We start from the raw sequence: 11998 nt of genomic DNA on the forward strand, positions 1-11998 counted from the left end.
ACAGGGCACTTTCGGCGGCAGGTTCGGCGGCCGAAACTCCACTCTAGAGACGAAACTCATGCATGTTTGGCGGCACCTTCGGCGGCCGAAGGTCTCGTCCAGAGACGAAACTCACACACTTTCGGCGGTCGAACTCCCTCTTTCGGCGGCCGAAAGTCCCTGTCTAAACCGAAAGCCTAGCTTTCGGGGGCAACCTTTGGCAGCCGAAACTGCCTCCACAAGGGGTTCGGCGGCCGAACCTTCCTTCGGCGGCCGAACCTGGTTTTGCCTGAAGGGCAGAACCCTGCTCTGTTTCATGCAAACCTTGCCCAAAAACCTACAACATGCACATCAACTACTCCCAACTAGCACATACACATATATATGCCCAAAGGGGTCTACAACTACCCTAAAACCCCAAACAAACATAGCACATAACCCCTGAACATGCTTGAACACCACAAATCACCAAAAACCTCACCTAAACCTAAACATGCATACTACCCATACAAACTTCATAAAACCTTGAAAACTCATCAAAGAAGCTCAGGATCTTCACTTACCTCTTAAAGAACTTGAGGATGAAGGATCCTAACGTGGAGATATGAAGAAAAGCTCTTCCAAAGCTCCAAACTTCAAAACTTGCTTCTTTTGCTCAAAACCTTCAAAAATCACCAAAACTCTTAAAACCCTTGAAAGCTTTGATGAAAATCATGGAAAACATGAAAGTCAACGTGGGAGAGGCTGGAACTCACCTCTGGCTGCAAGTGGAGGAGAAATAACCTCCTTCCACCGACCCTTGGCCCTTAAATAGGTGGCTGGCCAGACCACCTTCGGCAGCCGAACGTGAAGCCAAAACCATGCAATGTTCGGCGGCCGAAAGTGACCTTCGGCGGCCGAACCTTTGCATTTCTCCCTTGTTGCTTTTCTTTCAAAACTCAATGCTTTGAACACTTCAAAACATGAAAACAAGTGCAAAGAACCTTAGAAAACATATGTAGTACCCTTCTCGAGGGTTCCGACACCCGGGATTCCACCGGACTACAGGAATTCCGATGCCGGACTCGAGCCGGGTATTACAATTTTTCTCTCAAATATTTAGTCTCATTTATAAAAAACAAAAAATTTAATTAATATATAATCACTATTCAGAATATTAGAAGACTCGTTCTATATATCTGATCAAATCTCTCATTAAAAGATATTATATAGTAAATTTTGATTATTTCTATAATTACAGAATCTCTTATTTATTATTTAATACCAATAGCATTTTTAGGAAAATAGCTAATCATCTTTTTATAGTATAAAAATAAAACATGCATAGAATTCAAATTATATATTTTTATATACTCTTTTTAAACTTAAATAATTTTCTTATATTCGCATTTTATAGTATAAAAATAAAATATGCATAAAATTTAAAGCATATATTTTTATACACTCTTTTAAAATTTAAATAATTTATTTATACTCGCACTTTTTAATAACTTATTAATTTAAACATTAAAATAATTATCAATAAATAAAAATTGCATTACCTTTTAAATATTTTGAAATCTTTTTCAGCCACATTAAGAACCAACAACACATTTGAGAGATTTTTAAATTAAAACTTTTTAATTATACAACTTCAATCATAAATATTTTTGAGAATCAAATCAAAGTTTTCATTGAATTTGTTTCCTAGAAAACAAGTTGATGATATGAAAAAGAGAAGAAGTGAAAGATAAAGTTAGGCAAGTGGGAACACACCAACACAGAGACCAAAAAGAAGGGTAAGTTGACTTTCTGAAGATAATTACCTTTCATCCTTTTGCAAATTCAAAAGCACTCATGTGAGTCAGTGACTGAGTGTGCTCTCTATAAATCTATATATAAACCACCATGCCCACATGCTTTGTCTACCCATCTCAGATTTCCTTTCATCTATTAATTTTCTCTTCTCTTCTCTTCTCATCATGGTGCACAAGTGTTTTCTTTCTCTCAATCTTCTGCTGCTCTTTCTGGGTTTCTCCTTTGTGTTCTCTTCTCTTGCAGTTCCTTCCACCAGTGAGTTTCAATTTTAATTAATGGGTGCCTTTCTTTGATTAGATCTTCTGTTAAATTATTGATATTTTTTTATTGTTAATTTATTTACAGGAGGCCTCAAATCATTTGAGGAAATCCCCTCATCAGTTGAAGATTCTCTGACTCAGGTCTTTTTTCTTTCTTTCTCTCTCTTTTTTCTCTGTGGTTTTGGCTCAGAGACATGTTCTTGAACTTGTTAATAATTTGCATACTGAACTAAGCAAGATCAAGCACCTAAGCTGGCATTTAATGACTAATATAGCATGCATGCATGGGTTTAGCATAATATTAATTATTTCTTTCTGTTTTGCATTTTCTATCTGAATTCTTGTATGTCTGTATACATTTTCTCTCTCTCCAAACACAATTTTCCTGAGGTGTTGTACTGTTAATTGATTGCAGGATGCAGTGGGCTTGAATCTTGGAGAGGAACAAGTTATTGATTTTGGAGAAGGATATATTAATGGAAGGATGGATTTAGAAAGCACAGACTATCCAGGAACTGGAGCAAACAATCACCATGACCCAAAAACCCCTGGAACAGCTTAATTTCAGAAAAATTGACAAAAAGAAGAAAAAATTGAAGAAGGAAGAAAATGTGAATGGGTTTGGGTTTGGGTTTGGGTTTGCTTTTGATTCATTATCTTAATTAATTATGAAGGGGAGACTTGTTTGTCTCCGTCTATTTGGAGTGTAGTAATTAATTAATTAATTAATTAATTAATTAATAATCTAACTTTTAATTAAGATTAGAGTAAGGAGAGGGAAGGTTCCATTTTGTACAAGGAATTAATTATATGGGTCTGAAATGTGGTGGGTTTTTAATTTAAGTATTAACTGAGGATGCAAATTGTAATTTGTACTTTGTATCTATAGAGTTGTGATGATTATGATTTCTGTTTTTTTTTTTTTTTTTTTTTTTTTTTTGAAATTTGGAGTTTGTGGCCTAAAGAGCCTATTGGATTTCAACTCAAATCATTACACTAAAAACAAGATATGCTCTGAAAATTGCTCTTGAGATTTTAAAATGTTTCTTCAACTTTTTTTTTTTAAACTTTATTTAATTCATTCTTAATTCAGAAAAAAAAAATTAATATATATCTGGGAATACTTAGCTTATAACCCCTTAATAATAGAAACTATGATGAGAGAAATATTAGTAATTTAATTTGTTAAATCAATTTATAATCAATTTTTTTAATTTATAAATTGTAGTTATAAAATCAAATAATATTATAGATAAACGGATCAATTTATTTTTAAAATTTATAAATTGATTTAATCAGTTTATAAATTTGAATCCTATGTAATTTATTAATTAAACAAAAAGTATATTTTGAAGGATTTGTGAAGCAAATGTATCTCGTGATTTGTTGGGTGTGGCACGTTGTGGTCCTTCAAGATGGACTTGGGCATGGGCTTTACTTCTCTTATCCCAAGTGGTCGTGTGAGTTTGCAAGTGGTGGAACATGAGGCTGTGGTGTAAAGCCGATCATGTGATTGAAGCTTTGGCCCAATAGGTTTTCTATGTGAGTTCGAGTTGCTAGTTTTGCTTGCAGGCCCTGTCCTATACTTGAATTCCTCTAATAATGCCTCTGCTCAACATTTTCCATTTTTTTAAAAAAAAAAAAAAAGAAATTACAATATGGAATCTATCTTAACAAGTTTATTTACGCAACTCTCAAAAAATGATTTATGATTATACACAATTTAATAGTAATTTACCCAAAAAATTATCAAAATTTAAATTTCTTTAAAACATAAAAATATCTGAAATAAAGTAAAAAGTGGTAATTGGGAAAAAGGAAGTCCAAAGTTAAGGTAAGTGGTGGGACCAAGGGATTAATTATTGGGTTAGTGTTAAAATTTTGCTTCCTTCTTATTCCTAAATATTTGTGGTCCCACTTTCTATTTGAACACAATTCTACCTCTAAATCTTCTTTTATCCCTAATCCCACTTGCTTAAAAACCATTTTTTTAAAATATAATTATTTCAATTAATTAAACCTCATTAATATTATTATTTATCTTTTTTATCATGCTTTATAATTTAATTTTCTCTTTATCAAGTTGTTTCAGAAATATCATCCCTTCTAGTAAAGTTCCTAGCTTTAATGAAAGGGTGACACAGAGGTGAAGATGGACTTGGAAAACTCTTGGTGGGAGAAGAGTTGAAGTAGGAAAGAAAGGAGAGGAAGGAAGATGAGAGAAGTGAAGAGTGAAGAGTGGGTGAGATAATGTAATTTACGCTCAATCTGCTACACCAACCAAGATATTCTTGTTTATATGGAAAACCATTTAATTATCTATATGTACGTATGGTGAGTGTATTCGAAATTTTATCGAATTAAATTAATTTAAAATTTTAATTTAATATTTTTATTTATTTTAATTTAATTTAATTTTTAATTTTAAAATATTTTAATTATTTTAATTTAATTTAATTTTAATAAAAAAATTAAAAAAATTAAATCGAACCGATCAGTGATAATAATATGTTATTTTTAATAATACAGAAAAATTAGATGATATTGACTTTAAAATATTTTAATTAAATTTTAAAATATTAAACATAAATTATAAAAAATAAAAAATTATTAAAAATTAAAATCGATAAAATCAAATCAGATTGATTTAGTTTCTGGCCAAAATTGATTCAGTTTAATTTTTATAAATATTAAAATTTTTCTATTCAATTTATTCAGTTCGATTCGATTTAAAAATAAATCGTCTGAATAATCATAATAGATGTTTGTATATTTTAAAAAAAATTTAAAAAAAATATTGAAATTACTTTTAAATCATTATAAATTGAATTAATTTTAATTTGAAATATAAATAAATTGAACTGCGAATCGACTTTTGCTGCTAGATTTTGGAAATCAACCAATTGAATTAAAATTTTGTTTGAGAATGAGAATTAATGAGCCTTAATTGAACATTGAAGGGACCATTTCTTTCCATAAATTTTAGGAATGAATTTGGACATAAAAAACAAAACTTAAAATAGGTGGGGCCTTAGGTCATCTGGCCCCACCTCATCTTCTCAGATAATCTTTTTCTTTTCTCCTCTCAGATGGACCCCACATAAGCATGGGCCTTTTTTCGCTTTTCACTTTGCTTTCTCTTTTTCTTTCTAACATCACCCCCTACATCCTTAGCCACTAACAATCTCTTGGTCATTAAATCTTACAACTTTGCTGATTGGATGCCACCTGGCACCCAAATCTGTCCTCCTTTTGTCCACCACATAATTCACTCTCATTCATGTATAACAATACAAGACGTTAGTAATATATAAATTACTATTTTAATTATAGTATTATTTTATTAAAAAGGGAAAATTACTTTGTAGTCCCTGAGGTTTAACGTAATTAACACTTTTGTCCCTCTATTTTGGCGACCCAACACTTAAGTCCCTCACTTTCTTTTCTGTCCAACTTCGTAGTCCTTCCGTCCAAAATAGCCGTTTGGGACACGTAAATTGACAAAATTAACCTTCTTCTTCTTCTTTCTTTTTCTGCAACTTCTTCTTCTTCTTCTTCTTCTTCTTTCTTCTTCTTCTTCTTCTTTCTTCTTCTTTCTTCTTCTTTCTTCTTCTTCTTCTTTCTTCTTCTTCTTCTTCTTCTTCTTCTTCCTACTCTTTCTGCAGCAGCTTCTTCTTCTTCTTCTTCTTTCTTCTTCTTCTTCTTCTTCTTCCTACTCTTTCTGCAGCAGCTTCTTCTTCTTCTTCTTCTTTCTTCTTCTTCTTCTTCTTCTTCCTACTCTTTCTGCAGCAGCTTCTTCTTCTTCTTTCTTCTTCTTCTTCTTTCTTCTTCTTCTTCTTCTTCTTCTTCTTCTTCTTCTTCAACTGGAGAGAGAAAGCATGAAAGAGAAAAAAAAAAAGGAATTTCACATTAAGAGAAGGGTATTTCTGGAAAAAATTATCACCTCTCACTTTTGACTCTTTGACCAAACGGTTTAAATGGACGGAAGGACTACGAATTTGGACGGAATAGAAAGTGAGGGACTTAAGTGTTGAGTCGCCAAAATAGAGGGACAGAAGTGTTAATTACGTTAAACCTCAGAGACTAAAAAGTAAATTTCCCTATTAAAAATAATAATTATACATTAATGTTTAGAGTATTTATTTATCAATATATTTTTAATTAAAAAATTATTTAATTAATTTATAAAAATTATTTACGATTATTCACTGAAATATAAAAAAATATCTAAATATTATAAAATAAATATTATATAGAGACAACGTACATTAATTTTATTATTTTAATATGATTAAAAAAATAAAAATATATAATTGACTTTAATAAAATTAAAAAGAATTTAATGGCAACACTTATTATATTTTATTTTTTTAATTTTTATAATTGAAGATAATATTAAGGTATTTTTAAATAATTTAAAACAGATAATATTTTAGTATTTTAAAATAAAAGTAAATTTTAATTAATAAAAATAAATATATATTTTTTTCATTAAAAACAAATGAAAAGAGTTAAATTGAAACTCTGCTCCTTCACGTTCTTTATGCTTAATCATCTGGGACTTTTTCTGGGAGACTTTTACTTGAGTGGGTCTTTTATGGGTTTTCAGTGAAGAGGAAGAAGAAGAAGAAGAAGAAGAAGCAGAAGAGAGAGAGAGAAAAAAAGGTTGCTTTATAAAGTTTCTCTAATTCGCCAAAAAGTCCTTTCTTTTCTCTCTATTTTTTCTTTTTCCTTCAATCTTTTGACGTTCTTTCTGCTATTTCTATGGCTCTTCCCATACCTCTTATTCTTCACACTTTGCTGCAATTTCTTTGATACATAATGAACGGTTCAGATATGCCTCTATCTAAAGATCCAGCTTTCAAGCTCTTTGGTCGAAAGATTCCGGTACCCAATACCCAGATTCCGGCCAAACCACCTTCCCAGGTACATATCCCTTATTTATATATGTGTAAACGCTTCCTTGCAATTTTAACTCCATCCCCCTTTTTCATTCATGGATTGTTAAAATTTTTTTCAGGTCTTCTTATAGTTTAAGCTTTGAACTTGTGTTTTAGTTGAATATTGTTGATCTTGAAATTTCTGGGTTTTAGCTTTCCGAGTTGGTTTTGTGGGCTAGTTTTGTTTGCTTACAATAATCAAATGTCTATTCAGCTTAACTGAATCTTGAAAACTAATGTAATAGGACTATGTTGTTAGCTTACAGGAACATAGAATTGATTATGAAAAGCCAAAAAAAGAAAAGAAAAAATTGTTAGCTGAGTTTGGTCTAAAGGGGTTCTGTACTTCTGTTTCATTTGCAGCAGAAGCGTGAGTTCTCTCTTATCTTCTTTGTTTTTCCTTTAAATCATTTCTTTTTGTTCATCATTGGCTTAATTTTCAAACACCACTAAAAAAATGTTGTTAAATGAATCTTAAAAGAAAATTTTTAGAATTAATACGTTTTGTGTTATATTAGCTATATGGTAACATCCTATTATTGATTTATAGCAAGATGGAATTAATTCCTTATGTAAGGGGGAAAAAAACTTCATCATTTCCCACTTTTTTTAAAAAAAAAAGAAAGAAAAGAAAAGAAAAGAAAAAGAAATGATAAAAAGCCTTTGCAAAAAGCTGGCATGCTTCCTTTTTAGTTTTTCTAATGATCTTGTTCTTTTTAATTTTTAATTTCATTGCTGTGGTATGAGGACAACTAAATACATGATTTTATGATCAGATTGAGTCATTGAATTTAGGCATTCTGTTGTTCATGGCAAAAGTGAAATCATTCAATTTAGTTATCTGTTGGTTGTAACTATTTTTTGCCTGTAGCTTTTGAGGTTTGACAATGGAGATCGGACTCCCAAGTGCTTAGCATTTTTTATTTCTTGCAAAGTTAAAAGCTGGTCAAATTTCACCAAATAAAAAAAGTTGCCTTTTTGATAGTTAAAAGTATGTTTCTGAGTTGTGAATCATATTATAATGCGGTTCATCCATATCTGATACTTTAACATGATTACCTAATAATTTATATAAAATATTATGGAAATAATTTCTTATAGAATTCTTCTAGCATAAAGCCTGTTTAATTCGTAAAATTTTGAATGTATTTGGTCCTGTAACTTTGTTTCTCTTGAATCTTGAATTCCAGAACAGCTGCAATGAACTTAAAAAAGGGGGAACAGATGGTCCCAATGATGACAACTCTGGAGAGCCGAATAAGTCCAATGCTTCAGGAACAGCTAAGGAAGAAAGCCAAACTCCTATGCTAGTGGATGAAACAAAAGGAACTTCCAAGTCAAATGTAGACCAGGTAGAGAATAATAGTGTAGACCAAGAGAAAGTTTTCAAGAAGCCAGATAAGATCCTACCATGTCCGAGATGTAACAGTCTAGATACAAAATTTTGTTACTTCAACAACTACAATGTCAACCAACCAAGGCATTTCTGCAAGAATTGCCAGAGATATTGGACGGCTGGTGGAACGATGAGAAATGTCCCCATTGGTGCTGGTCGGCGGAAGAATAAGCACTTAGCCTATCAATACCGTCAAATATTAGTATCTTCTGAAGGGGTACCTATTACCAGAATGGAAAACTCGGACTCGGCCAATCATCAAGTTGTATCATCTGTTGATTCTGCTATCACTTTGAGTCCTTCAACAACAGGAAATGGGATGGTTCTAAAATTTGGTCCAGAAGCACCGCTTTGTGAATCCATGGAGACAGTGCTTGATCTTAGAGACCAACAAAAATATGCTGAGATGAGTTCAGTCAATTGTCAAGATAATACAGAGGAGCCATCCTCATGTGGATCGTCCATGACAGCCACCGGTTGCCAAGGCAATGAATTACCAGAAACTGTTATGCAGAAGGAGCTGGTTGGCTTGCCAGGATCTCGTAATGACCTCGGTGTGTCAAATCCTATGCATTGTTACCCAGTTACTCAATGGGTATTCCCCTGGAATCCCAGTTGGAATAATGCAACTTCCACTGCAGCAGCTCAGCATTCTGCTGGGCAACCTTGCATACCAAATAGCAATAACTCCAGTCAAGTTCAATGGTGCCCTACACCAATACTGGCAGTCCCAGGCTTCGTTCCACCGAATATTCCTTTGCAATTTGTACCAGCTTCTTATTGGGGTTGCATGCCTGTGTGGGCTGCTAGAACAGGAAACAAATCTTTGAATGGATCTAATGGTTGCTCTTCTCCATCATCCTCTACTAGCACCAGTTGCTGCTTTGGAAATGGCTCACCAAACCTAGGCAAGCATTCTAGAGACTCAAATCTTATGAATGAAGATAAAGCAGAAAATTGTATATTGGTTCCGAAGACACTCAGAATTGATGACCCAAATGAGGCTTCAAAGAGTCCTTTATGGGCCACATTAGGTCTTAAACTTTACGAGAAGAATCCTGTACCAAAAGGTACCATCTTCAAAACTTGTGAAATCAAAGCCGATGGAAAAGGTCATGCATCAGAAGCCACTCATATATTAGAAGCAAACCCAGCAGCTCTTTCTCGCTCTCATACATTCCAAGAGAGCAGCTAGAGAGGCCCTGCTGAAAATTTTCTCGATGAGCTTCTCCTTTGCAGTCTTTTCCTGTGGAAATGCAGAGACTTGTTTTCTGTGAAGAGAATCTCCTCCTCTTCAGAAATCGTGCTTTTATGCTAAATTCTGATTATTTGAAGTCTGAAAAAGCTCTTGGAATGGTAAAAATTTCATTACAATCAACAATGCTGTCAATGTCTCTTCAAAAGCGTGCACACTGTAAATATTGGAGGATCTTCAGTGAGTGTTTTTCTGATTTGCGGATTGTGGTGGTTCCAATGGTTTCAATTCACACATGCCTCCCTTCTGCTTTGAGTTGCCAGAAAAATAAAGGGTTCTGCTAAATGTTGTATCTATGATTCAAAACCATGTTCAGTTACAAAGCTAACCCATGTTTTACAATGATCACCAATTTTCAGAACTCGATTGCTATATTCTAGTCATAATTATTTAGAAGTATTTTTTTTTCCCATATATTCTTCTCTCATAATTTAGATTATTTGCCAGTTCTTTTCTAGTGTCTTGTAACATGCGTATAAGAATTTTCGTTAAGATATATTACATGAGTTGTCAATCAAGTTGTGACACGTGGCAGTAGTATTGGATTGTTTAATGTCAGTCATGGTACGTTTCATTTATGGGTTGTTCACAAAAGCCGAGTTCTTTTGTGGGGGGTCAGGATTTCCAATAGGGAAAAGACCTTGAAGACGTGGCAGTAAACTTTTTGCTTTCTTCGTTTTTGTCTCCTCTCTTTAAGCTAGTCCAAGTGCTAAGTACAAGCTATGTCCAGCCAAATAAGCCCATCTGTAAACCTTGCTTATGCAGTTATGCCCATCTTCCTTTTTCCTGGAAAAAGGTTTCTTTTCCTGTGCCAGGAATGATTTAACACTCCAAAGAAACAAGTCTCTTTTGGGTTATCATCTTGAGTTTCAAATATTTTTAAAAAGAAACGTAAAGTATTTTCTTATTCAAATAAATTAAAATACCCATCCTGGTACCCTCTTTCAAATTGCATCAGAGTTCAAGCTGATAAAACAGCTATTTTCAACTCTTAAGATTGAAGGTTCTACAGCAAATTATATGCAGTAGCCCTCCGCCAACTCTACTGCGAATGCATAATTGCTGACTCCCAAGACATCATCTTCGGCGACTCATCAATTGTAATCCAACAATCCCTGATTCTTGTAGGGCAGCCACTCACGCCTTAAAAGTTTACCGCAGTAACTGGGCAAGGCAGGAGAGAGAGACCACAGGATTTGTGTTACAGTGTCCTAACATTCCTGGGCCGCCCACAGGAAGACATTTAAGAATGATCATTATCTAATTTTACATTGAAAAAAAAATAAATTAATCCATAGCCTAAATCCAAAGGTCAGCATATGGAGGCCCAAGCTTTCCAGTAAGCCCATGCTCCGCCCAAAACAGCAATTTGGCCTATACCTAGAACCAAATCAAGAAAACTGAACTTAAAATTTTGGTTTAGCTTAATTAAGTTTAATCTTACTAGTTTATTTGGTTTGTTAATCATAATCCCCTATTATGTTATTTAGTTTTACTAATTCAACTTAATTAGAAATTAGACTAAAATTAAATTTTATTCACATCTAATCGACTTAAGTATAAAGTGTTTCAGTAAGTAACTTTTGTAGTTACTCTGATACCGTAACTCCGATTTTCAATGAGTAACGTAACAGAAAATAAGAAAATAAAAAAAAATAAAGAAGAAGAAAATACAAAGAATTTTACAAGTTCAAATTGATTCTTGTGGAGGATCATATTACGTTTCAGAAGAAGAAATTCTTTATTCATGAAGAATTATAGAGAGAACAACCACACATGAGCATGAACTCGATTATAAATTAACAATGGCAGAAAAAAAAATAACAATCACAACGCTTTTCACTTTACCTTTCACACTTCTCACACTTTTCTATATACAAAACAGAGAGACGTTTGCTCCTTAAATAGCAGACTCAACGACTTTGACTTTCAATGTAAAAGATTGAAAAACCCCTCGGTTCTTTTAAATGAAGGCGAAAAAATAAAACGTTGTCGTTCCTATCCTCTCAAACATTTCGACATCTTTAAAAAATTCGCGTGTCAGACCTTCTGAGCGCTTTGAGGAATTTGTGCATTTTGAACTTCCACATCCGGACTACTCTTGTGCTGATGAGTCCTCAGGTTTCTTAGTTACTCTCACCCTCCAGCCTTCCTGACTTCTGAATTCTCAAGCCTTAGTGAATCTTCGAGCCTCCGAGATTTCCTTCTTGCCTTACAAGCTTTCGAGCATTCGAGATTTCCTTCTTGCCTTACAAGCTTTCGAGCATCCGAGATTTCCTGGACACCTGGCCTGCTTTGATAAGCATCTAGGCTCCACCAGCCCTACGAGCATCCCGGGCACTCCAACCCTTCTCTTATCAGGCAAGTCAGC

General features: G+C 33.5%; 2 protein-coding genes across 3 annotated transcripts; both read left to right on the plus strand.

Moving 5' to 3' along the window:
* The first annotated feature begins 1811 nt into the window (after positions 1-1811).
* On the plus strand, positions 1812-2951 carry LOC110621277. The gene is made up of 3 exons (XM_021765496.2): positions 1812-2031; positions 2122-2177; positions 2452-2951. Exons 1-3 carry the CDS (start codon positions 1875-1877, stop codon positions 2596-2598), a joined length of 360 nt encoding a protein of 119 aa, XP_021621188.1. The 5' UTR covers positions 1812-1874; the 3' UTR covers positions 2599-2951.
* Positions 2952-6561: 3610 nt separating this feature from the next.
* Positions 6562-10041, plus strand: LOC110620096 (cyclic dof factor 3). 2 transcript variants are annotated; one of them, XM_043959427.1, is made up of 2 exons: positions 6562-6962; positions 8172-10041. In XM_043959427.1, exon 2 carries the CDS (start codon positions 8281-8283, stop codon positions 9565-9567), a length of 1287 nt encoding a protein of 428 aa, XP_043815362.1. In that variant the 5' UTR covers positions 6562-6962; positions 8172-8280; the 3' UTR covers positions 9568-10041. The 2 variants fall into 2 exon arrangements, with proteins under 2 accessions (XP_043815362.1, XP_021619368.1); XM_021763676.2 differs by having other exon boundaries at positions 6563-6962; positions 8167-10041.
* The last annotated feature ends 1957 nt before the right edge of the window (positions 10042-11998 follow it).

Source organism: Manihot esculenta, chromosome 8 (assembly GCF_001659605.2).
Source record: "Manihot esculenta cultivar AM560-2 chromosome 8, M.esculenta_v8, whole genome shotgun sequence".
Taxonomy (NCBI): domain Eukaryota; kingdom Viridiplantae; phylum Streptophyta; class Magnoliopsida; order Malpighiales; family Euphorbiaceae; genus Manihot; species Manihot esculenta.